The sequence below is a fragment of the Podarcis cretensis genome (genome assembly GCF_951804945.1).
Source record: "Podarcis cretensis genome assembly, chromosome: 2".
Taxonomy (NCBI): domain Eukaryota; kingdom Metazoa; phylum Chordata; class Lepidosauria; order Squamata; family Lacertidae; genus Podarcis; species Podarcis cretensis.
The window spans coordinates 21,539,508-21,566,106 of NC_137171.1; the positions used below are offsets into that span (position 1 = coordinate 21,539,508).

Here is a 26,599-nt window from a genome sequence, read left to right on the forward strand (position 1 = left end):
CCTGTATCCTAAGACCATCACCCCTAAAACATCATACATACATCACAGAAGGAGGTGGTCTCCAGCAGAAATTTGAGAGCGTTGCTTCTCTCCTGTCTTCTAGGATACCTAATAATGCCTTACTTGTTTGCATTTTCTGGGTAGCTGGGCCATTCCTTGGAGATGGTAAATACTTTAGTTTCTGAATCTCTTACACATCTTGATAGTTCACTCAGCTTAACAGATAACTGGCCAGACTGTATTTGCAGGGATGTGTAAGCCCCTACAGTCAAAAGACAATTGGAAAGGTTTTCCCATTTCCTTCCTCCTTGCAGAGAAATATTTGAGGTCAATTTGGGAAAGTCAAAATGGCTTCAGGATTGCTCTCCTGTACTATTTCAGACACGTGGTTTATATACCTATGTATGTGTTTGCCTTGTACGTCTATGAACATTTATTTTATATTTGAGACCTTAGAATTCTTATAACAGGAGGTTGCACAATTGCTCATGTATACTGAGCCTGAAATGAAGCTCATTAAATATGTTTAACCTCCATATTTTGCGGCAAGCCCCCTGCACCACAGCTACTTGGTTGGCATGACCTGTGCACTGCACAGAGAGGGGTGTTCTTATAGAGACGCCTTGTCTGCTCTGAAGCAGTTGTCTTCCTGATCCCTCTCACATGACACTCTTGTTCCTAAGGCTACGGTTTACCTACACAGGCCGTGAAGGTTTTTGTGAGAAGTTGAGGAGCTGACTTTGTAGAGGAAATAATTAAAGCAACTGACCACCGGCTACTCTTGATCATAGCTGTCAACCTTCCCCTTTTTTGCGGGAAATTCCCTTATTCCAGCACCGTTTCCTGCTTCCCGCTGCTATCCCGGATTGTTAGATATCCCGTAGACTGTCCCCTGGACAGGTGAGGCTGCTGATTCCTTATTTTCAAATCTGGAAGTTGACAGCTATGCTCTTGATTGGAACAGGTGATGATCGCTGCCCGACACATTGCTTTTCCGCCACCCTCAATGTGACACTGTGTCATGCATCACGTTAGTGATGAAAGGGAGCAGCAATTCTTCTGTGCATCCTTATGTGAATTCAGTGCAAGAAGAGTGGTCTACATACAACACAAATTCACAATGCGCACTGAAAGATCCGGTAGCACAATGGATTATGTAAAAGGTAAAGGATCCCTGGACGATTAAGTCAAGTCAAAGGCGACTATGGAGTTGCGGCGCTCATCTCGCTTTCAGGCTGAGGGAGCCGGCATTTACCCACAGATAGCATGTAGCCAGCATCACTAAACCACTTCTGGAGCAACGGGACACCATGACAGAAACCAAGAGTGCACGGAAGCAGCATTTACCTTCCTGCCACAGTGGTACCTATTTATCTACTTGCGCTGGTGTGCTTTCGAATCGCTAGGTTGGCAGCAGCTAGTACAGAGCAACAGGAGATCAGCCCGTGGCGGGGATTTGAACCACCGACCTTCTGATCAGCAAGCCCAAGAGGCTCAGTGGTTTAGACCACAGCGCCACCTGTGTCCCTGTACCTCTCCTGCAATGCCACATTATTAACCTTAAAGGTGGGGCCTGGGTTATGCTTCACACACGCCTGGGTAAACTTGTGGTGTTTTGTGTTTGTTTTGGCTCTTAGCCATACAGTACTGGAGAAGGTGTCCCCCCCCCTTTAATGTTTTCTGGTTGCCTGCCCACTGTTGCAGGAGAAAATAATAATCACAATCCAACTCTTCATAAGAAGCGCAGTTTTTTCGAAGAGGGGAAGCTAGTTCTCGTCCTTTATGCTTAGCTGGAAGGTAAGCGGAAAGGCAGGCCTTGGTTGGATTTGGGCGGGGGGGTGTGTGTGAGAGAGCGCCTTTTGCTCTGCCATCACATCAGCTCCACCCGACGTGGTGGGCGTATGCAATAGAAGTGTGGGGCTGGCAAGGGGAAAGGGGTCTCAGGAAGGCAGGAAGATGGGCATTTTGCCTGCAGAGAATGAACAGGTTTTGCATTTTGACCTTGTTTGGTTTGTTTCCATGTATCCGGGCCTGCAGGAAACCGACTTGAGAGGGCAGGAAGTGAAGCCATGACTACCCCAGATTGCTCTTGGCTGCGTACACTGACCCAGTGACCTAGACCTGCTCCCCGCCAGCCTTCCTCTTGTGAGGGAGGAAATGTGGTTCTTGGAAAGTCGGTTGAAGACTCAGCGTGAGGGGGCAGGACAGAAAACTGGTTGAAAATAAGAGGAGGTGGATTGTCCAATATGGCCAAAGATAGGAATGGTAGTGGCTTCTTCCCTGGGCCTCTAGAAACATCCCCTGTCAGGGGTGCCAACTTGAATAAAATATTTTTGGGGGGGCAGGTAAGGCCTGCCCCACATAATCACAAGATCCAGTGAGCACAGACCATAGGAACCAATTCCTAGGGGCTGAGGAGTCTTCGACCCCCCCAATAAAATATTTGAGCCCCCCAAGTTAATGGCCATTGCCATTCAGAGAGAGAGAGAGAGAGAGAGAGAGAGAGAGAGCCATGTCATGTGATCAATTATGTGGGGTGGGGTTTTCCCCCAATATTTTATTCAAGTTGGCACCCCAGACACACACCATTTGAATGACAATGCCCATTAACTTGGGGGGGGCTGGTTCCCTCAAATATTTTATTGGGGGTACTGAAGAGACCACAGCCCCTAGGAGTTGGCTTCTCTGCCCAAACCTTCCAAGTGTCCCTGTTTTCCAGGGACATCCCTGATTTAGAGAAGCCGTCCCGGTTTCTGATTTTATCCCTATTTTCATCCCTATTTTCATATATACATACACACTTTTATTATTTCTTTTAACATATCCGTTCCAACAGTCATACAACATAACTTCTCATCTCATACAATATTTTTGACTTCCGTCAACTCCTCTGATGATTTTCCGTTTTTATCACTTATTCTGCATTTCTTACTTTCTGCATTACATATAATTAACTAATATTTCTCTTCATAGTCTTTTTTGCAATATTTCAACCAATCCACCTTACAAAACTTCTTGCAGTCCTACTAGCGTAATCTGTTCATCACAGTTACTTTGCAAATAGTTCATATATTTACTCCAATCTTCTAAGAATCTCTGATCCCGCCGGTTTAGAATCCTTCCTGTTAACTTATCTCATTCTGCGTAGTCCATCAACTTCAGCCTCCATTTCCCCCTATTTTCATGGGGGAAATGTCGGAGGGTATGGAATGGGACGTCCCCATTTCCATGGGGGAAATGTCGGAGGGTATGGAATGGGTTCATGGAATGGGTATGGAACTGATTGGTTCAAAATTGGGAAAGGAGTACGGCAAGGCTGCATATTGTCTCCCTGCTTATTTAACTTATATGTAGAATTCATCATGCGAAAGGCAGGGCTGGATGAATCCCAAGCCGGAATTAAGATTGCCGGAAGAAATATCAACAACCTCAGATATGCAGATGACACAACCTTGATGGCAGAAAGTGAGGAGGAATTAAAGAACCTTTTAATGAGGGTGAAAGAGGAGAGCGCAAAATATGGTCTGAAGCTCAACATCAAAAAAACGAAGATCATGGCCACTGGTCCCATCACCTCCTGGCAAATAGAAGGAGAAGAAATGGAGGCAGTGAGAGATTTTACTTTCTTGGGCTCCATGATCACTGCAGATGGTGACAGCAGTCACGAAATTAAAAGACGCCTGCTCCTTGGGAGAAAGGCGATGGCAAACGGAGACAGCATCTTAAAAAGCAGAGACATCACCTTGCCAACAAAGGTCCGTATAGTTAAAGCCATGGTTTTCCCAGTAGTGATGTATGGAAGTGAGAGCTGGACCATAAAGAAGGCTGATCACCGAAGAATTGATGCTTTTGAATTATGGTGCTGGAGGAGACTCTTGAGAGTCCCATGGACTGCAAGAAGATCAAACCTCTCCATTCTTAAGGAAATCAGCCCTGAGTGCTCACTGGAAGGACAGATCCTGAAGCTGAGGCTCCAATACTTTGGCCACCTCATGAGAAGAGAAGACTCCCTGGAAAAGACCCTGATGTTGGGAAAGATGGAGGGCACAAGGAGAAGGGGACGACAGAGGACAAGATGGTTGGACAGTGTTCTCGAAGCTACAAACATGAGTCTGACCAAACTGCGGGAGGCAGTGGAAGACAGGAGTGCCTGGCGTGCTCTGGTCCAGGGGGTCACGAAGAGTCGGACACGACTAAACGACTAAACAACAACAAAAATGGAATGGGACGTCCCCATATCCCCACCGCCCTCTGTTATTAGCAGGGAGCGCTGAGGGAGATGGGAGCCTCCCGCCTGCCCCGACGCCGTCTCGGCAGCAGAGGGCTCCCCCGAGCCGGCCTAGGAGGCCCTCGCTGCCCTCGCCGGGATGGCGCTGCGCCGTCGAGGGCACTCGATCGGAGGCGCTGCGAGCCCCGCGAGCGGGAGTCCGCCCTAGGCGGGCAGCGGGTGTCTGCAGGGCGCGCCTCCCTCGGGGCCCAGGGCGGCACCAGGAGGGATGGCGCTGGTAGAGCTGCTCGCGGGGGCCGGGCTTCGAGGCGGAGCCGGGCGGAGGACGCAGGAGCCCGGCTGCGGTGCCCCGCCACGGCCACCTCGGCGGGAGGGCAGCGTCGCGCCAGCCGGCCCCCGCCCCATCGCCCGGGAGTGGGAGCCGGGCTGCCCTCGGAAGGTGCTGCCCGGCTGGGATGGCCGGCTTGAAGGGGCACTGCGCGCTTGGCACGGGGAGGAGCCAGGCTTTCCTATGGGCACTGGTGGGTGGCACTGCATGAGTTAGAAGAGAAGACCCACGTGCTGGCGCAGGCTCTGGTTGGCACCAGCGGTGGGCAGCTGCATGTGTGGGCTGGTGCCAAGGCATGCCAAGGCAGCCTTGGTGATGATGCCCTCCTTGCTGGACATCGCGGACTGACGGCAGAGAGTGGAGAGCTTGGGGGGAGAGAGGGCCAGGCAGCCCTGCGGGCACCTGGCTTGCCATGGCCTGGCGCCGCCTTGCCATCTTGCTTGGGCTTTGCTTGGCCAGCTGCCTTTGGCGCCCCGCTCGGGGCTGTGGCCCAGGCAGGGGCCCGGTGGGGCGCAAGCAGTCTAGCCGCAAGAACCTGACCCCGCTGCAGTACAAGCAGTTTGTCCCCAACGTGGCGGAGCAGACCCTGGGTGCCAGCGGGAAGGCAGAGGGCAAAATCGGACGCCGCTCGGAGCGCTTCAAGGACCTGGTGCCCAATTACAACCCGGACATCATCTTCAAGGACGAAGAGAACACAGGGGCAGACCGGCTGATGACTGAGGTGGGTGCTGCTGGTTGGTTGGGCAAAGGTGGAGCCCAGATCTCTGAGGGCCTTTGACACATCCAGGGCTTAATTTGACGCAGGTCTCGGCCTAATATATTTGAAGCAATAACAAAATAAAAGCACAGTGTCTGTAAGTATATGCTGACCACCTTTCCACTCTCTACTAACTAGAATAAGACTTAACACATCACTGCGATATCCACATTAGAGATGACTTCTCATCAGGTTTCATTATCTCTTTCTACGAGTATTAACTACTGGTCTCTCCCATAATTCCCATGTAGGAATTGAAGCTGGGCTTAAGCTCAAATAATCAAACACCAGTAGCTACCTGTAGACTAGCCTTTTTCTAGGTAACCTCTAGTTTTAAGATAAACTAGTTCTGCTGTTCTCTGTTTCATCAAGAGAGAGAGAGAGAGAGAGAGAGATTTTCCTGCTGGGCAGAGGCAGGTCTGAGTTGTAACCTGCTGTTTTCAGACTACACTACTTGGTTCAGAGGGGATCCTCCACAAACTTAATTATTTCGTGCCACCGCCAGGAATTTGGGCTTTGGGACCCTGAAAGGAGAGTGACAGAGCCTATAGGAGCAGGTGGCATTTGCTAACTCACTGTGTCTGGGATCAATTGCTAGCAATGAACGTTCACTAGGGAGTTAGTTATTCTTCTTGGGCAATCCGATCTCTGGAAGATTCACCTGCCTCTACTTCCTCAGGTAGGTTTATAGCACTTGGCTAATCTGAAATCTCGCTTATCCACTAGTGAAGGAAGGAGAGAAGGACCTAATCCTATCTGTCTCCTCAGCTGTGAATGGTCTCCCCTTCATTCTTTTCGCCCTTTGGCAGTATCTGAGGAAAGAACCTTTGAGGCATTCAGATATCAAGCCAGAGATACTTTATCACCCTCTGGACTTAGTGCACACCCATAAAACCTACAGCGGCCAGACTGAACTCTTGGTTTTTAGATGGCTTTTTCTACCCTGCTGTAAACAACATTCACATGTGTTGCAGAGTATGAGAGAGACTCAGGAGATAAGTCTCAGTGTTGTGTCTGAAAGCGCTCCGAGGGCTTTTCTTCACACAAGAGAGATGTTCCCTTAAATGCAGATAACTTTTATGAACACCGTATTCCATGACATCTGAAATGCGTGGTCTTTAATCTGCAGTACGGAAAACCATCTTATCTCAAGACGTTTGCTACACTTTGCAAGGAATGACAGAACAGCCCAAGGTGTTGTTGTTGTTGGTATTAATTATTACTAATAGCCGTAGCAACTTTTTCATTTCTTAACACACACAGGCTATCCTTTTCTCAGGGTACTTTATAGTTGAAGTTAAGTTTTTAATTCTGCATCTTAACTGCCATCATTTTAATTTTTTTGTGTGCTGGAAAAGTCTGTGATCTTGAGGCACCTTGAATGATTTTAAATTGAAAAGGGGGCGGGGGGTAAAATGTATAAATTAATTTCATTGTAGGAAAGAAAATATGGACTGCACATGTTTTCTCCATGGAGACTGACGAATGCATGAAAGAGTCATTCAGTGGTAGATTGATCAAGCGGTGGGGAAGTTAAACTTGAGTGTGTTTAAATCAGGGCATAATACTGAGTGCCTTCTCTATCTCCAGGACCTCATACAGTCCCTGAAACTGGCACAGTGTAGGTACAAAACTGCTTCCAGCTCCTGCTTTAAGTTTCCTGGGATTCAGATGAATCAGTATTGGGCAGTGTGAGTGATAAACCACTGAGACAGGCTGAGAAAAGGAGAGCCTTTTCTTCTTTCTTTCTTTCTTTTTTGCAAACCTCCCATTTCAGGCAAAACACAACTTTCAGAGAGTCTGGTCAATTTCTAACTAGGAAAAAAACAACAACCCTGGAGCCGTCTCTCCAATTTCCTAATTGTTTAATATGCCCTGACCTTTGCTTTTGTTTTCTCCATTGGACATTTCCAACTCCCTCCTCATTGTTTTCCTCTTTGGTTTCCTGATGTCCTTGCAATAAAATAATCCAAACTCATCTCCGAATGTTAACCCGCAAAATCCAGATCAGATAGGCAACGCAACACACAAAGGACATAAGCAAACAGGAGCTGTAAAGTACATAACTAAAAAACTGGATTGTATCCAATGGATTGTACCCAGAGTTGACCCATAGATAGACCCATGAACCTAGTCATGTCCCATCAGTAGTAGTTTGGGCATTGGACAAATGCATGAAGAACAGGACTATCCGTTGAGAGCAATCTTAGAGAACCTCCATGTTAAGAGGCAGTTAAGAGGCAGTTAAGTGGCCTTTGGATATCCACTGCCAGAGAGCCAGATCAGAAGAGCATTACAGTGGTACCTTAGTTCTCAAACTTCATCCGTTCTGGAAGTCCGTTCCAAAACCAAAGCGATCCAAAACCAAGGCACGCTTTCGCATAGAAAGTAATGCAAAACAGGTTAATCCGTTTCAGACTTTTAAAAACAACCCCTAAAACAGCAATTTAACATGAATTTTACTATCTAACGAGACCGTTGTTTCATAAAATGAAAGCAATAATCAATGTGCTATACTATAAAATAAATAAGACAGTATTGTAGATGATGAAAATTAAAATTAATATTTTTTCTTACCTCCACTGATGATAGTCATTGTATAGATGGGGGGCTTTTATTGATTTCTGCAGTCACACAATCGGTCCGTAGCTGAACTGGGGTCCACACAGTCACAAAAACAAATTAACTGAAAAAGCCTCCAAAACAAAAATGCAAAATAAACAGCAAAAACAAAAGCACCAAATACAATAGTACCTTTTTGATGTTTGGGAACCAAAGCATTTGAGAACCAAGGTACCACTGTACTGTCTTTGTGCCTACCTTGTGTAATTTTCTTTGGCTATTTTGAAAAGCAAGGCAGAAGGCATTTTAGTCTGATCTTTGTATATCCTTAGGGGGAAATACTTGTTAAGAGAAGCCACACTGGTAATCTGGTTCTAGTTAGTCTTCGAGCGTTAATGACAATGAAACCTATTGCTCATGTCTACTCAGCTGTGCTCTGGAAAGTTCAGAAGTGTACACAATAGTATTCTCTTTCACTCTGATCCTAGAGGACGTCTTAAATTGGAAAAGTAGAGGTCTGTCTCTTTGCATTTGTGTGAGGTCTCACCAACATCTGAAGTTTCCTTTGGGTCACAGTGAAAACCTTTCTCGTTCCCAGTTCTAACATATAATCCTGCAAATGTGAACAAGGAAGACCTCCTGAAGTTTTGCACCTTGTCTGATTTAGGCAGGACAGACCTGCAGAACCTGCTGTCTTTGAAGCCAAATGCAACATGCCAATTGGTGCCACAGTTTTTTGCTGCCTGCCTCGGACTCCAAAGTCTCTGAGTGATGTTTGTGCCTTGAGCATTTGACAGTCCACAGTATGCAGCTGGTGAGCTGCATTTGACTCGGTCCAAAGATGTGCAGATCTGTTGTTGTTGCTTAGTCATTTAGTCGTGTCCGACTCTTCGTGACCCTATGGACCAGAGCACGCCAGGCACTCCTGTCTTCCACTGCCTCCCGCAGTTTGGTCAAACTCATGCTGGTAGCTTCCAGAACACTCTCCAACCATCTCGTCCTCTGCCGTCCCCTTCTCCTTGTGCCCTCCATCTTTCCCAGCATCAGGGTCTTTTCCAGGGAGTCCTCTCTTCTCATGAGGTGGCCAAAGTGTTGGAGCCTCAGCTTCAGGATCTGTCCTTCCAGTGAGCACTCAGGGCTGATTTCCTTAAGAATGGAGAGGTTTGATTTTCTTGCAGTCCATGGGACTCTCAAGAGTCTCCTCCAGCACCATAATTCAAAAGCATCAATTCTTCGGCGATCAGCCTTCTTTATGGTCCAGCTCTCACTTCCATACATCACTACTGGGAAAAGCATAGCTTTAACTATACGGACCTTTGTTGGCAAGGTGATGTCTCTGCTTTTTAAGATGCTCTCTAGGTTTGTCATTGCTTTTCTCCCAAGAAGCAGGCGTCTTTTAATTGGTATATAACTTGTTTGACCCAATAGCTTGGAAAGCTGTGAATGGAATTGCTTTTGTTTTCATGTTTGCAGAACTATATTCCTAGTTAAATGCCTCCACCTTAAATTGAGCATACAAAGAAAAGACAGAGCTTCAAATGGAAGATTGGGGCAGAGGGATAGAAATGGTGGGGATTGAAATATATATATATATACGTTTTCAAGTTAGGTTGGGTGCTTTCTACATCAGTGTAGCTTAAGAAATAGGGAACTTGGGAACAGGGCAGTTGTGTGCTGCAAATTCCTGGGCTAAAGGGTGCTACTGTTAAGGCACAATTGCGCAGTACCATTTCACCAGCAGACATAACCTGGCAGAAACATCGTGTCTGCATCCTGCAGGTGTAAAATGCATACCGTTCCCCGTACTATTTCCCTGCAAAGGTCCTATTTATTGTCTATCAATTTTGTCAGGGCATCGGTGGAGGGAGGGGAGAATGGGACAATGACATTTCGCCTTTTTGTGAACAGAAAGCTGACTTCATTCCAGTTTCCTGCTGCTGAGTCACAACATGCCATCCGAAGGCAGGGTGGGTGAGGGTTGGCAGCCGGCATTTAGCGTTTAATAGCTATGGGGGTGTTGAGAGAACAAAGGGAAGAATTGCAGGAAGGTTGGCCGGATCCTCTGGGGCACTGAGGACTGCCCTAAATGGAGACAGGAAGCTGGACAGCGTGGGCTTTGGCTCCATTGCAAATATTCCAGAGGGCGCTTCCATTATGGAGGTATTTTGTTCATGCTCAGGAGCTAACGGTCATATCTGGCGTTAACCAGGTCAGATCGGACAGAGATCCCGGTTTGAAAATATTGCATTTCTTGTCTCACTGACCCAAGTTGTCAGTAGCTCTCAGCTCTTTGAGAGCTTCTGTCCCATGGTTGCCTACTGCAATCTGGATGGGGGGGAGGTCACTCAGGGGAGGAGAATCCTGTAGTCCATTGGCCATGCTGCCTGGGGTTGACATAGATCAGTAACACCTAGAGCAGGGGTAGGCAACCGAAGGCCCAGGGGCCAGATGCGGCCCAATCGCCTTCTAAATCCGGCCTGTGGACAGTCCGGGAATCAGCATGTTTTTACATGAGTAGAATGTGTCCTTTTCTTTAAAATGCATCTCTGGGTTATTTGTGGGGCATGGGAATTCATTCATTTTTTTTTTTTCAAAATATAGTCTGGCCCATTTCCCCCCCCCCCCCAAAAAAAATATAGTCTGGCCCACCACATGGTCTGAGGGATAGTGGACCAGCCCATGGCTGAAAAAGGTTGCTGACCCCTGACTTAGAGGGTGTTCGGGCATTGAGGAGGGCTAGAGGGCATCACGATTCCTTTTTGATGTGATACATTGATGGTTTTATAGTCGGGACATAAAGCAAGGATCATTGATGATATATATATATATATCAGACATGTCCAGTGCGTCGATTGTGATTGACGGCTAGATCCTGCGATGAATTTTGGTTGATCGCTTCCCACCCTCCGCTGGAGACGTTGGGAGGGGTTGTTTTGTTTTTAATTTTTATTGGAATTTTATTTACAACACAACACAACCCCACCCCCACCCCCAGTACACAAATCCACCCTTATTAAACGTGAACATAACATATAGTGAACATAACATACAACAATACAAACAATCAAATAAATGACTTCCTTTATCCTGGCCTCCTTATTTACTTCTTATAAACTGTTCCCTTTATGAATAATTATTAAGATTTTTCTAATTGTAACTTAAATATCCACAAAGTCTCCTGCAGACATTAATCAAAACAAGTCCAGGTATGTATACCTGGGAGGGGCTCTTTTGCCGCTGTGGATCACAGTCAACCTCAAGTTGGACATGCCTGAGATATATAAATCTGTAGCAGGGGAGGGAAACTTCAGACCCAGGGACCAGATGCATCTCCCCCCTGCCTTTGTTTCTGCTCCATGGGACTCTCCTCATACCCTATCCCCAGCCACGGACCCTCGCCTCAGGCTCCACCCACCCAGCTCAGTTTTGCACCCCTTCTTGAGTGTTTATGTCTGGCTGGAATGTGTCCCTGAAGTCTAATAGTGCATTTTGCTTCCCGGGATAGAGGACAGCGAAGGGTGTTTGTATCACAGAATCTTTGAATTGTAGAGACCCCAGGGGTCACCTAAATCCAACCCCCTCCAACGCAGAAATCTCAGCTAAAGCATCCGTGGCCGTCCAACCTCTGCTTAAAAACACCCAAGGAAGGAGAGCCCACAACGTCCCAAGGGAGACCATTCCACTGCTGAACAACTCTTCCTGTCAGAAACTTCTTCCTGATCTTCAGTCGGAATCTCCTTTCTTGTGATTTGAAGCCATTGGTTTGAGTTCTACCCTCCAGAGCAGGAGAAAATGAGCTTGTTCCAGCCCTTGAGACACAGGCTCCTCTCAGGCTTCTCTATTCCAGGCTAAACATACCCAGCTCCTTCAACTGTTCCTCATAAGGCTTGGCTTCTAGAGCCTTGTGGAAAATGCTCTCCTGTACAAAAGGTACTTCTTACATTCCTTACTCTGTTTTCTCTCACCTCTGCTTCCTCCCCTCAACATATGGCCCCTGAGAGGTTACCCAGCAAAGCTTGTGGCCCTCAGGCTGAAAAAAAGACTCCCTGGCCCTGTGTTATAACCTTACCACCAGTGGTATGGAGACATGCTGTCACTTGCCAGAGCAAAGTTCCAATAAATGCATTATAAATTTATTTTTTTAAAAAAATTGTTCCAATAAATAGGGACAGTGGCAAATTAAGGAAATGGTAGCAGAATCAATCTGGGGAAGAGGCAAAGCAGATTTGCAACTCTGAAACCCTCCTTCTTGATGACTTAAGAAGAGGGATCAATTTTTAATCTGTTTGTACTATCCCTGGCTTCAATAATTTGATCCCACTGAACAAATGGAAAGAAGACAACTCTGCCAAACGTGCAAGTGAGTCTGCAGCCTCATGTTGAGACTTCCAGCCTTGCCCTTGTGATATGAAAATAATTTCAAGGCTACTTCAAACTGCTACTTACATGGTTTTTTTTTTTTTTTGTAAAAGGAGTTTCTCTTTCCACCTAGACTTGTGCTGGCTCTCATGCTTTCAAACCTGCTTCTTAAAAGTGAGAGATTAGAATCATAGAATCATAGAATCATAGAGTTGGAAGAGACCACAAGGGCCATCAAGCCCAACCCCCTGCCAAGCAGGAAACACCATCAGAGCACTCCTGACATATGGCTGTCAAGCCTCTGCTTAAAGACCTCCAAAGAAGGAGACTCCACCACACTCCTTGGCAGCAAATTCCACTGTCAAACAGCTCTTACTGTCAGGAAGTTCTTCCTAATGTTTAGGTGGAATCTTCTTTCTTGTAGTTTGGAACCATTGCTCCGTGTCCGCTTCTCTGGAGCAGCAGAAAACAACCTTTCTCCCTCCTCTATGTGACATCCTTTTATATATTTGAACATGGCTATCATATCACCCCTTAACCTCCTCTTCTCCAGGCTAAACATGCCCAGCTCCCTTAGCCGTTCCTCATAAGGCATCGTTTTAGATGTGTGGAACCATTTAAAATCCCCTCTCCCGGCCTACCTTTGATGCTCACTCAATTATGTCGTATTCAGGGGAGTCAGGTCATCCTAAAGCGATTGGGGGGGGATCTCAATGAAGAAAAGATCACCAAGACAAGTAAAAGTTACAGGAAGAGAGCTTTCTGTGCTGTCGATATTCCATCTTAGGACCCTGTCTTGAACCTTTAGCTTCTTCTCTGTGTATGTTGATCTCTAAGTCTGTGAACCACCCCTGGGTATAGGGCGGTATATAAATTCAATCAATCAATCCATTTTAAAATTGCTTTTATTTTCAGGAATGTAGAACATTACACCCATTTCCTGACATGTTTGCTGAAATTATCTCTACTTTACACTATTTTGGGTAATGAATGCAAAAAGCACAGAGATGTCTTAACAAGCACTCCACAATTGTGTTTTTAATTATAGTGGTATCACGGGTTAAGAACTTAATTCATTCTGGAGGTCCGTTCTTAACCCCGAAACTGTTCTTAACCTGGGGTACCACTTTAGCTAATGGCTCCTCCTGCTGCCGCTGCGCCGCCATTTCTGTTCTCATCCTGAAGCAAAGTTCTTAACCCAAGGTATTATTTCTGGGTTAGCGGAGTCTGTAACCTGAAGCGTCTGTAACCTGAGGTACCACTGTATATTACGATCCTTAATTATTACATTCGGGTTTATTGAACTAAGTCAGGGGCAGACCCACTGAAATGGGTGAGTTATGCCCATTAATTTTAAGGGTCCTATTCTTATTGGGCGAAAGCCCCTTCTGCTCTGTACATTGAAAGCAGTCTCCTACCACCTCAAACAGTGAACGTTCCTCCCGCAAAAATTCTGGGAACTGTAGTTTGTTAAAGGTGCCGAGAGTTGTTAGGAAACTCCTATTCATTTCCCAGAGTAGTTTAACAATCAATCCCTTTTCCTAGGGGACTCTGAGAAGTGTAGGTTTGTTCAGGCAATACTGTTCTCGACACTCTTAACAAACTTACAGTGCCCAAGACTCTTTGATGGAAGTCATTACTATTTAAAGTGGCATGTTGGTGCTTTAAATTTAGGTAAGAGGTAAAGGACCCCTGGATGGTTAAGTCCTGTCAAAGGTGACTATGGGGTGGCGGCGCTCATCTTGCTTTCAGGCCAAGGGAGCCGGCATTTGTCCACAGACAACTTTCCGGGTTACGTGGCCAGCATGGCTGAACCGCTTCTGGCGCAATGGGACACTGTGACAGAAACCAAAGCGCACGGAAATGCCGTTTACCTTCCCGCCGGAGTGGTACCTATTTATCTACTTGCACTGGCGTGCTTTCGAACTGCTGGGTTGGCAGGAGCTGAGACAGAGCAACAGGAGCTCACCCCATCGCGAGGATTCGAACCATGGTCCTTCTGATCGGCAAGCCCAAGAGGCTCAGCGGTTTAGACCACAGCGCCACAGGGTGAAGCCTTAGTTGAATTCAGCTCATGATGCACATGGATTTAGTTTTTTGTAGTTCCCTCAGGCTTCCCACCACCAAGTGTCTGGCTTCCCAGAGCTGCGTGAATGGCTTGCATAAGGGAATCATAGAATTGTAAAGTTGGAAGGAATCCATAGGGTCATTCAGTCCCAGTCCTCTGCAATGCAAGAATCTTTTACCCAACATGGGATTCGAACCCATGACCCAGAGTTTTAAGAGTCTCATGCTCTTCCAACTGAGCTGTTGTACATCCAGACCTACATTGGCTCCCAGTATGTTTCCGAGCACAATTCAACGTGTTGGTGCTGACCTTTAAAGCCCTAAACGGCCTCGGACCGGTATACCTGAAGGAGCGTCTCCACCTCCATCGTTCTGCCCAGACACTGAGGTCCAGCGCCGAGGGCCTTCTGGCGGTTCCCTCCCTGCGAGATGTGAGGTTACAGGGAACCAGGCAAAGAGCCTTCTCGGTGGTGGCGCCCACCCTGTGGAACGCCCTCCCACCAGGTGTCAAATAAACAACTATCTGACGACTTTTAGAAGACATCTCAAGGCAGCCCTGTTTAGGGAAGTTTTTAATTTTAAATTTTTGATGCATTATTGTATTTTAATATTGTGTTGGAAGCCGCCCAGAGTGGCTGGGGAAACCCAGCCAGATGGGCGGTGTATAAATAATAAATTATTATTAGTAGTATTATTATTTATCCCGTGTTACGTGGATTCTGTTTGGGTTGAGACCCTGAAAACAGATTTAAAAGCCGGCTAATAGATTTTGGGGCTGAACCTTCTGTGGTTTGCATTTGTCTGTAAAATGTACAAGAGGGCAGGTGTCTCCGATAGCCTCCAGCGATCAAGCCAGCTTGGATAAATTTTGGCTGGGGAACGAGTCTGTTCCGTGATGAGGCCCATGAATGTGAGTGGGCAGGGAGACGATTTTTTTTTATAATCAAATGGCCTTCCAGCAAGTCTCCAAGCTTCGTAGTTCCTTGCAGCTCACAGTCAGCAGAGACAAACCAGCCGCTTGGTCTGGACGCCTTCTGCTCTGTTCGCTGGGTGCTGAAGGAACCCCAGTGGGAGTAGCAGGGGGATGATTGGTCAACCCGGCAAGGTCCCATCTATGACACGTCCTACGGTGCCCTTTCCCCCCCCCCCCCCCCGCTGCACTGACACCAGCGCAGGGAGTGTGGAGCAGCTGAAAGAGTCCTTTGTGGCAAAGTTGATGATTTTGCTGTTATTACCCGAGGAGCTTGAATTCTCACTGCGTTGAGTAATTCTGGGCCTGGAAAACAGCTATTGTCCTCCAGCCCAGGAGCCGATGGAAAGTGTTGCACATTCCTCTTTGGGCTTCGAGCGTGCTCCTTTCACTATAGATAAGGCTTATATTTCCCTTTCATTAAACACCATCTCTCTCTTTTCTGCACCACCCTACTAGAACAGTGCTCACATCTCCATCGCCTGGCTCTTTCTAAGAAGAGATTGTGCCGTTTGGCCAGACGTTTACCTTGTCTGTGTGTGGAAGAAATCGGTTTGCCAGCCATGGGGGTGGGGGGCAGAGAGCTTATGGGGCAGAGGCAGTGAGCTAGCTGCATACAATCTACCCATCAGTTGCCTTGAAGAGGAGTTAAAATTTCTGGCTGGCACAGCTTTTATCATCTTCCCATAGAGCTTTATCTGGCTTTCAAACCTTTGTTTCAAATTGTTGTAATTTTGCATCATGAGAAAATCAGGGAGTTGCATTTTTAACACCTTCCTTCCTTCCTTCCTTCCTTCCTTCCTTCCTTCCTTCCTTCCTTCCTTCCTTCTTTCTTCATCTGTGCCTTATAGTCTAACAAGAACAACAACAACAATTTTATTATTTGCACCCAGCCCATCTGACTGGGTTCCCCAGCCACTGTGGGCGACTTCTTATATAAAAACATAATAAAACATTACACTTTAAAAAGCTGCCCATTGCACATTAAAAAGCTTCTAGCCTGTTATAGGGCTATTCCTGCTGTAACTGCATCTTAATGCTGATCACAGGATCTCTATATGAACAAGTTATTTTATACGTCGCCAAACTGCACCGAAAAAATTATCCTCATATAAGCAGATTTGGCTATTTTTTTTAAGTCACAGGAATTGTGTGTGCATACGCATGTGTGTGGAAGGACAGATCGTGAAGCTGAGGCTCCAATACTTTGGCCACCTCATGAGAAGAGAAGACTCCCTGGAAAAGACCCTGATGTTGGGAAAGATGGAGGGCACAAGGAGAAGGGGACGACAGAGGACGAGATGGTTGGATAGTGTCTTCGAAGCTACAAACATGAGTCTGACCAAACTGCGGGAGGCAGTGGAAGACAGGAGTGCCTGGCGTGCTCTGGTCCATGGGGTCACGAAGAGTTGGACACAACTAAACGACTAAACAACAACAACAACAACACGCATGTGTGTAACTGCATTGCATGCAACAGATGAAACCGTTCATTCATTAAATTGTATGCTGCTTTTCTGTGCGCACAAAAAATCAGGTTCAAAGTGGCTTGCAACAAAGAAACAGGGACGTATTTCAAGGAAATGCTATGAAAGCAATCTCATAATCATAGCAAAACAGTTGTGAATATAATAACATACCAAAAAAATATATTCTGATACCATAAATATAACAAGATTATTTAAACAACATAATGCAATAGGAAAAATAACAAAGGAGCTTCGCTGTTTCACCTGAGAAACTCCCCTCCCTGAAAGTTGCTCACAGTCCCTCTCCTGCGGCACTTTCTTATAAGGCTTTCAAGGGCAAAGGGTGGGTTAGCTGGCAACACTCCTCCCATGATTTTGGGGCTGAATTTATGGCAGTGTGATGACAAACCTAGACAGCATCTTAAAAAGCAGAGACATCGCCAACAAAGGTCCGTATAGTCAAAGCTATGGTTTTCCCAGTAGTGATGTATGGAAGTGAGAGCTGGACCATAAAGAAGGCTGATCGCCGAAGAATTGATGCTTTTGAATTATGGTGCTGGAGGAGACTCTTGAGAGTCCCATGGACTGCAAGAAGATCAAACCTCTCCATTCTGAAGGAAATCAGCCCTGAGTGCTCACTGGAAGGACAGATCGTGAAGCTGACGCTCCAATACTTTGGCCACCTCATGAGAAGAGAAGACTCTCTGGAAAAGACCCTGATGCTGGGAAAGATGGAGGGCACAAGGAGAAGGGAACGACAGAGGACAAGATGGTTGGACAGTGTTCTCGAAGCTACCAGCATGAGTTTGACCAAACTGCGGGAGGCGGTGGAAGACAGGAGTGCCTGGTGTGCTCTAGTCCATGGGGTCACGAGGAGTCGGACACAACTAAACAACAACAACAACCAGTTGAGCTGCGAGCATAGGGCACTGCAAGTGTGTGACCTAGTGAATTGAACAGAATGGAAAGTGAGAGGCCCGGGGGAGGGGGGGAGGCAGCACAATTTTGGCCTTGCACAGGGCGCTTCTGAAATTTGAAAGACCAAAGTCTGCCCCTGGTTGCATGATGAGCTGTGAATTGCACATGGCCCTTCTGCGCATGATGCAGAGGGGAAACCCAGGAGTGCAAAACAAGTGTGCACAGAACAGGAAGCCACAGTCAGCCACAGCACCCTCACAAGTGCTTCTTGCGTGTATTCCCCCCCTAATGAAGATATGTACCTAATATGTTTCTAGTCTGCACACACTGGTCATTTTATAAACAATGTATGAAATTTGAGGTAGGAAAATAATTTGAAGTAGAAATGGCATGCAGTTGAAAAAGAAAATTAAGAAAGCAGGGGAGCGAGGGGGAGGGAAGTCGTGAGATTCAGAGAGTCCCATTTTATGGAGTTGATATTGCTTTTATGTATATTTTTCTCTGTTTGTGGTTGTTGTGGTGGCGGTTGCTGTTTGTTTTCTATTTGTTATTTTTGTTGAAAATTTAATAAAAGTATTGTGTGTGTGCGCGCATGTGCAAAATATAACTTGTAAAATAGCCCATAAGTGTTTTATACCTGTAAAATATTTAGGGCTGTATATTAGGGTTGCCATATTTCAAAGAATAAGAACTAGGACACCCCAAAAATTATTGAGTTTTTTGTTGTTGTTTTTTTAGACAACCCCCCCCCCCCCAAAGTTATTGAGCTGCTTCTTTTTTTCTTTTGGAAAAAATGTGAATTTTTGGTTGATCCAAAACACCACCTTTCAGAAATCTCCACCCCACTGGACGTCAATTCCATCTTTGAAATCCCAGTAATGTTCAGGAAAATCCAGATGTGTAGCAGCCCTACTGTATGTACTTGTCAATGGGAGGAGAGGGGAGAGACCTGGCAGAACAGTCACTTTAAAAATCTGAATTCTGTGTCCTATATTTTCAAAAATTATGCAGATTTGCATCTGGTTGCACATTTAGCTCCATTCCAGTTTTGCAGATCACGGGTTAGTGGTACTTCAGCATCGCCCTCCTGGAAACTGCAATCTTTTTATTTTATTTTTACAGTTCACCTTCTGCCTTTGTTTTGACGATTCACTGATTTTAGAGTTCTTGTTGTTGTTGTTGTCGTTCGTGTTGTCTTTTAAATGCAATTAATAGTTGGGGCTCTTGCAGCTCTACAAATTCTACGATCCTGTGACCTCCGCTTCCACTCTCCTGCTGTGCTGCCAACACAAAATCCATAAAATGGAAGGCTCAATCCATTTCCATTCAAAGGAAAATGGACAAATGCTTTTCCAGTTCCACTTCCATCACCCTGACCCTCCCCTCCCTCCCAAACTGGGAATATTGGCACTGGTTGTTCCTGTTTCATCAAGGCTACACCCTGTCCGTGATACGATGATAGCACTCTATTTGCACTGGTAGCACAAATGAAAGCGATAAAAACGTTCTTGTTTTTGTTCCAATCCCTTGGAAAACTAACTGTTATGGCTTCACCTTAGGAACTGAGATAGGCGCTCACGCATTGTCCTTGTGTGACACAACTTATCTCCACGCATTTCCATTTTTTCTAGTCCCAGCAGGGGGCGCTGTAATAACTGGACCAAGGATGTGGTTGGAACTACAGGGGATGCCTGTGGTTCTGTCATCGCAGGAGATAACTCTGCAAAGTGATGGCGAGAAAATGGATGCAATCTTCCAGATATCTTTTCTCTCCCAATTCCCAGAAGCTGCCTCTTCTTCTTCTTCTTCTTCTTCTTCTTCTTCTTTGGCGATCACTCGTAGCCGAGTAAGATTGTCTTCCATAAACACAGTTTTAGCAGTGAGTCGTAAGTGACTGTGGAGGCCAATTCTGGATCCACACATCCTTCCACAGTGGGGACATTGGTTTCCAGGCGGGAGTTGATCACAGTGAGGGTTTGCCAAGCGTGCCCTCCTCTTAGCACGTTTCTCCCTTTCGTCCTGAGTTTGAGTGTCTTCAAAGCCCATGACACCCTTGGTCAAGGCTGTTCTCCAACTGGAGCGCTCGCAGGCCAGTGTTTCCAAGTTGTCGGTGTTTATCCTACATTATTTAGATTTGCCTTGAGAGCGTCTTTAAACCTCTTTTATTGTCCACCAGCATTACGCTTTCCATTTTTAAGTTCGGAATAGAGTAGTTGCTTTGGAAGACGATAATCAGGCATCTGCACAACACAACCAGTCCAACGAAGTTGATGTTGAAGAATCATTTCTTCAACACTGGTGATCTTTGCTTCTTCCAGTACCCTGGCATTAGTTTGCCTGTCTTCCCAAGCGATGTGTAAAAAAACTTGGCGACACCATTGATGGAATCTTTCGAGGAGTTAGAGATGGCGTTTATCATCACCACACTAGTCTCTTGCGGCAAAAGCAATAGTCTTTCGGCACCTTTATTAAAGGCATTTTTAAAAAAAACATGTTTATGGTATGAACTTCATGCATCCAACGAAGATGATTCTACTCCATGAAAGCCATGTTAGTTTTTAAGATGCCACAAGCGTCTTAGGGATTTCATTTGAAACAGGCTGTTAAAGAGCAAGGTCCTGGTTCAATTTAGGCCTACAGGGGGAGCTGCTGGAAGTAGTGGCCGGAGGAACAAAGAAAAGCAAGCAGGATTTTGCTCAGGTCCCAAAATTTCTATATCTGCCCACTCTTCACCCTGCACAGACTAAAGCAGGTTAATTAAAAACCAGAGAGCAAATCAGAATGTGTTTTTCTCAGGGCAGCTAGTAACAAACAACTGCTTTTTTCCACATGGCTGCTCCAGGAAGGAGGTAGGCTAATCTCAAAGAGTTAATGGTTAATTCTCAGTGGCCAGGATCCAGCCCACTGGCTCCCTCACCCCCTGCTTCAAAAAGCTTGCTTTCCTAGGTTGTTTTCATAAACTGACCTCGCAGCAATCGGAGGGTGGAGGGGAAAATGTATTAAAGCTGCTTAGAAAATATTTCCGAGAAAATAAACAAATGCTTTCAGAGCAGAATTGTGTTTGTTCTAAAGCAAAACCTTATTGGGCTCCTGAAAACTTTCTGCCATTGCATTTTTGATTGCAAGGTGCTTTCCTGATTATTTTGCTCTCCTTCTTGTCAGATACGGCATTTGATAATTAGATTTAGCAGAGAAAAGGCTTGAAAGGTGAGAAGGCAGCTATTCCGGAACTGGTACCTTCTTGTCTTCCTTAGTTATTTTGATTTCCAACTGCAAAAGCTTGTTGCAGCTAACAGCTTCTAGCTATCATGTGCTCCTCCTTCAGAGGGTGGATCTACACACAAGGAAAAACAACAGTGCTATAAATAAGTCATAAATTAAATGTTATAACCAAAGGAAAAAAACTCCATTTAAAATCGCATAGAAGTTTTTTTGCTTGACAGCGCCACCTGGTGTTGCGTATTTATAACGCATATAAAATGCTGTTTTTGACTGATGTCCAGAGTCTCTCCCTTAGAGCATTTTCCCCGCCCATGTACAAAGCACGAATGTTCAGTGTTCCCTCCACCTCTACTTCCTGCAGCGTTGCAAGGACCGGGTGAACGCCTTGGCCATTGCGGTGATGAACATGTGGCCGGGAACGAGGCTGCGAGTGACGGAGGGCTGGGACGAAGACGGACACCACCTGCCCAACTCCTTGCACTACGAAGGCCGGGCGCTGGACATCACAACATCCGACCGCGACAGGGAGAAATACGGCATGCTGGCCCGCTTAGCAGTGGAGGCTGGTTTCGACTGGGTTTACTACGAGTCCAAGGCGCACATTCACGTGTCGGTGAGAGCAGGTAAACAGGAGGAAGGAGTTCGAGTTGGGGTTCCCAGTTCTGGAAAAAGGGTGGCGGAGGAGCATCCTATTAGTGAGATTTGCACAAGAGGCCATGAATGTGAGGGTTATGGGATGCATCTCCCGTTTTGGGAAAGGGCAGGTATCACATGCACTGTTTAAGGAACGGGAGCAAGACCAAATTTTAGGACATTTTTGCTACCTTAGTGTGTGTGTGTTTTTGTTTTAAAAATTTATCGTATTTTCGCTCCATAAGATGCACCAGACCATGAGGCGCACCTAGTTTTGGGAGGAGGAAAACAAGAAAAAATTATTCTGAATCCCAGAAGCCAGAACAGCAAGAGGGATCTGGCTTCTGGGATACCGTGTGGCTGTTCTGGCTTCTGGGATAACTGCGCCAAGCCTCTTCAGGGCAGAGGGATGAAGGCTCCCCCTGCCCGAAGAGGCTGCGCACGGCTAAGGCAGAAGCCAGGACAGGCGCGTCGCTGAAGGGGCGCTGCGCAGTTCTCCCTCTCTGAGAGGGAGAACTGCGCAGCGCCCCTTCAGCGAAGCTGGAGAAGGAACAGAAGGAGACTCCTCTGTTCCTCCTCCGGCTTTGCTGAACGAGTGCTATGCAGCTCCACCTTCGCAGCACCATTCACTCCATAAGACGCACTCACATTTCCCCTTACTTTTCAGGTGGAAAAAGGTGTGTCTTATGGAGCAAAAAATACGGTATTTACAGTGGTAACTCTGGTTGTGAATGGGATCCGTTCCGGAGGCCCGTTCGCAACATGAAAATAGCACAACCCGCAGCGGCGTGTCTGCGCATGCGCAGGTTGCGATTTGGTCTTCTGCTCATGCGCATAACATCATTTTGCGCTTGTGCGCATGCGCGAGCGGCGAAACCCCGAAGTAACCCTTTCTGGTACTTCCGGGTCGCCGCAGGATGTAACCTGAAAAAACATATCATGAAGCAAACATAACATGAGGTATGGCTGCATTTGGTTTTTCAACTTAAAATATATCAAACATAATCATAAAGACAAGATTCCAAGGAATTTCCTGGACTTCCATCCTCCGCTTTGTGGGCCCTCATCAATTCCTCCCGCATCTTTTATGATAATCCAAACCATTTACCTCTTCCATTATGTCCAGAATTCAACCTTAAACTACAAGTGATATTCCAATCCTACTAACGATTTTAACTCTTTCCAATGGTCTTTAAAATGAGTTATAAATTTCCCCCATTCCTTGTAAAAAAAAATTGGTCTTCCTGATTTCTGACTCTTCTGGTCATTTTAGCCATTTCAGCATAGTCCATTAACTTCATCTGTCATTCTTCTCTGGTAGGAACTTTGTCTTCTTTCCATCTCTGGGCCAGTAACATCTGTGCGTGATCATGTACGTGGTTGCATACATAAATAGTCTTTTCTGCTCCTTTGGGTTTTCGGCACCTAGAACTCCAAAAGGAAGGCTTCAGGCTTTTTAATTAAGTACTTAACCAGAGGTACCACTGTAATAATAATAATAATAATAATAATAATAAATTTTCCTGCAACGTCATTCATGCTGCCCGCTTCACAAGCTTCCAAGCTGTCCGATGGTAGGGCTGGCCTTGAGCAGGAGACAGAACTCCTTGCATTCTATGTATGGTCAATAAATGCCACAGGAGCATACCCTCCAACATTTCTCCGATGAAAACAGGGAGGTTCTATTCAACAACAACCATAATTTTATTATTTATTCCCCGCCCATTTGACTGGGTTGTCCCAGCCACTCTGGGTGGCTCCCAACATATATAAAATCACAACAAAAGTATACAGGGCTGCCTTCAGATGTCTTCTAAAGGCTGTATAGTTGCTGATCTCCTTGGCTCGGGGGTTGCATAACTCCATACCCTCCAACATTCCTCCATTGAAAATAGGGACGTCCTAAGGAAAAGCGGGATGGCTTCTGTACACGTGGGTCTGTCCCTGGAAAATAGGGACTCTTGAAGGGTCTGACGGAACCAGGGGGACACTTCCCTTCCCATCTGCAGCTAGAGAAGGGGCTGTGAGACAAAAGGCCGGGAACCCAATGCCACAGCACTTCTAATGACATCTGTACCCGCATCATTCAGCCCGGACACTGAGGTTCAGCTCCGAGGGCCTTCTGGTGGTTCCCTCACTGCGAGAAGTGAGGTTACAGGGAACCAGGCAGAGGGCCTTCTTGGTGGCGGTGCCCACCCTGTGGAATGCCTTCCCATCAGATGCCAAGGAAATAAACAACTATCTGACTTTTAGAAAACACCTGAAGGCAGGCCTGTTTAGGGAAGTTTTAAATGTTTGATGTTTTATCACATTATTATTATTATTATTATTATTACTATTATTATTAATTTTTATTTATACCCTGCCCTTCCCAGTTCAAAAACCGGGCTCAGGGCGGCTAGCAACAAATTTAAAATACTTTAAAACACTTAATTATAAAAGCAGCATAAAATACAGTATAAAAACATGAATAACAATAAAATTCAAAAATCAATTAGATAATTCCCAGGACTAGCTGGCTGAATTGGTCCTACTTGGGCCAGCGAGGAGGCCAGGGGAGAATTAGCTGTGGGGTCTCAGAGCAGGTGATCTTCATAAAAGGGGAGGGGGAGGGAAGAGAAGGGGAGGGAAATAAAAGATCAGGCTGAATTTAAATTAAAGGCCAGGCGGAATAGCTATTATTATTATTACTATTACTATTACTATTATTATTATTATTATTATTATTATTATTATTCTGTTGGGAGCCACCCAGAGTGGCTGGGGAAACCCAGCCAAATGGGTGGGGTATAAATAAGTTATTTATTATCTCCTTCTGCTCCCTTAGATAACTCCATGGCTATCCGTGCCGGGGGCTGTTTTCCTGGCGACGCAGCGGTGACCTTGTGGAACGGCGAGAAGAGAGGCCTCTCGGATCTCCGGCGGGGCGACTACGTGCTCAGCGTCGATCAGAGTGGGCAGGTGACCCCCAGCGAGGTTTTGCTGTTTCTCGACCGGGACCAGCACCGGCGGACCACCTTCGTGGCTATTGAGACAGACGGCCCCGTCCATCGGCTCCTCCTCACGCCCTCGCACCTCGTGTTTGCCGCACGGGACCCGGCCAACAACACGGCGGACTTCTCTCCAGTGTTTGCCAGCCGGGTTCGCGTGGGGGACTCTGTGCTGGTGCACCGGGTGGGCGGGCGCCAGCTGCACCCTGCTCGGGTGGTCCGCGTGTGGCGGCAAGAGGGCGTCGGGGTGTACGCCCCTTTGACTTCGCACGGCACCATTTTGGTGAACGGGGTGCTGGCTTCATGCTACGCCGTCCTCGAAAGCCACCATTGGGCCCATCGGGTATTCGCCCCGCTGAGGTTGGCTCACCGCCTCCTCTCGCTGCTGCCTCTCGCAGGTGAAGCCAGGAACTGCAGCACCCAGGAGACGGGCATGCATTGGTATTCACAGTTCCTCTACCGGCTGGCATGGGGCGCGCTGGGCCAGGACACTCTTCACCCATAGAGAGAATCCAGCCTGCTGTGCAGATTTAAGCTCATCAAGCCATAAGACAAAGGATAAGGAGTTTGGACTCCAGCTTGGCCCCGTGCCCTATTGGCCATGATTCCTTAGATCAGTAGTTTTCAACTGGTGTGCCGTGGCACCCTGGGGTGCCTTGAACGATGGCCAGGGGTGCTGTGGGCAACACTGACCTCTGTCCCTCTTTCCTTCCCTCCCTCCTCTGATGTCCTCTTGTATCTCTGCCTCCCAAAGGCCTGCACAGCTGTTTGTTGCTGCAGCAGCCCTGACTACAAGCACCTCAGGCGAGTGGTGTCTCTGGGGCTGGCCAGGGGGTGCTTCCCAGGTGTCTGTGGGGCAGTGTGAGGAGGCACCTCTCTTTGGGGTGGGGAGGGGGGTAGCTCAGCGACCGAGGGCAGTGGCGGCAGCTGCCCAGAGGATGTCCAAGGAGACGGGAGAGGAGAGAAGGCTGAGTGAACACTCCACGAGGGGTGACTTAACTGGGCTCCTGAGCCCCACAGAGGTGCCGCAAGAAGAATGTAGTTGCTCAAGGGAGCCGTGGACCCAAAAAGGTTGAAAACCTCTGCCTCAGATGATGCCTCCTGAAACCACTTGCAGCGAAAGAGAGGGAAAGGGTTTGTTGGCAGCGTAGGATTAGGAATGCCCGACTTGAATGCGCCTGTCGTGGGCTGCATTCAGAAGGCCCTGGGCTTTACCCAGACGCGTCTGTGGAACTTGCAAACATCGAAAGGCACTCTCCGTCCCTCCTCCTCCTCCTCCTCCTAAATTTAGCACAAAGCCAGTAAGCCCCACTGTCTGGTTTTTAGTGGGTGGTGTGGATTTCCCTCGTTCCAGATGGTTGTCCCGATCTCTGCTTGACATTAGCATAAAACGAGATGTTGCTCTTCAGCCGCTCCACAAAGATGAGTGGGGCCAGGGTGGGGGGAGGCACAAACGAGAGATCTCATGCCAAGGAGGTCTGGGAGAATGACTTGGGTCTGTGCCCTTGCCCTTACCCGCTCTCCCCCCCCCACACCTCCAGAGGTGCACTGCAGTATTCAGAAGGCATACAAAATAACTGAGGGGGTTCCATTGGCTGCCCCTAATTCTAGAGGTGCGTCCGCAATGATGTAGTCTTCAGACAGGGTGGGACAATTAGCCTGAGGGTCCTATTTGTGGGTGCTTTGAAACTTGGCGTGCACAGGGTCACTTTAACCTGGCATCCTTGACTTAACCTAAGTCACAACACTGGATTCAATGGGAGAGAGGTGGAGTGGTTCAAGATGGAAGACTCCAGTTTCTCACAGAGAAAGGGCTGTCTTCTTATTCTGTAGGCTGGGGCTACTAGCTGGTTCTGTGACGATGGGGAGCCATGGCCCCCTCATTCCCTTCCTTTCTCTGCCACCTGGACCTCATGCGAAGCTCACCCCCCCCACCTCACCCCCTCTCTGTGCGTTTGTGGTGTGGGGGCCAATCTTAACACTTAACTGCTGAAACTATAAAGTCCATTCCTTCACACTTATGAAGCCTGTTGTAACCCTTAGCTGCCACTTCAGAGTTTTTATTTTTTTATTTATAAAGTAGTAATTTAAGTGTG

General features: G+C 46.9%; 1 protein-coding gene across 1 annotated transcript; it reads left to right on the forward strand.

The window, feature by feature from the left end:
* The first annotated feature begins 4,228 nt into the window (after positions 1-4,228).
* DHH (desert hedgehog signaling molecule) lies at positions 4,229-26,599 on the forward strand. Its single transcript, XM_079965597.1, has 3 exons — positions 4,229-5,277; positions 21,242-21,503; positions 24,341-26,599. Exons 1-3 carry the CDS (start codon positions 4,969-4,971, stop codon positions 25,006-25,008), a joined length of 1,239 nt encoding a protein of 412 aa, XP_079821723.1. The 5' UTR covers positions 4,229-4,968; the 3' UTR covers positions 25,009-26,599.

What these genes read in the sequence shown, in the direction of transcription:
- DHH (XM_079965597.1), top strand. Translation starts at nt 4,969, where the DNA reads ATGGCCTGGCGCCGCCTTGCCATCTTGCTTGGGCTTTGCTTGGCCAGC. An exon ending in CAGACCGGCTGATGACTGAG is followed by an intron (nt 5,278 to 21,241) that starts GTGGGTGCTGCT and finishes TACTTCCTGCAG; the next exon opens with CGTTGCAAGGACCGGGTGAA. An exon ending in TCACGTGTCGGTGAGAGCAG is followed by an intron (nt 21,504 to 24,340) that starts GTAAACAGGAGG and finishes CTGCTCCCTTAG; the next exon opens with ATAACTCCATGGCTATCCGT.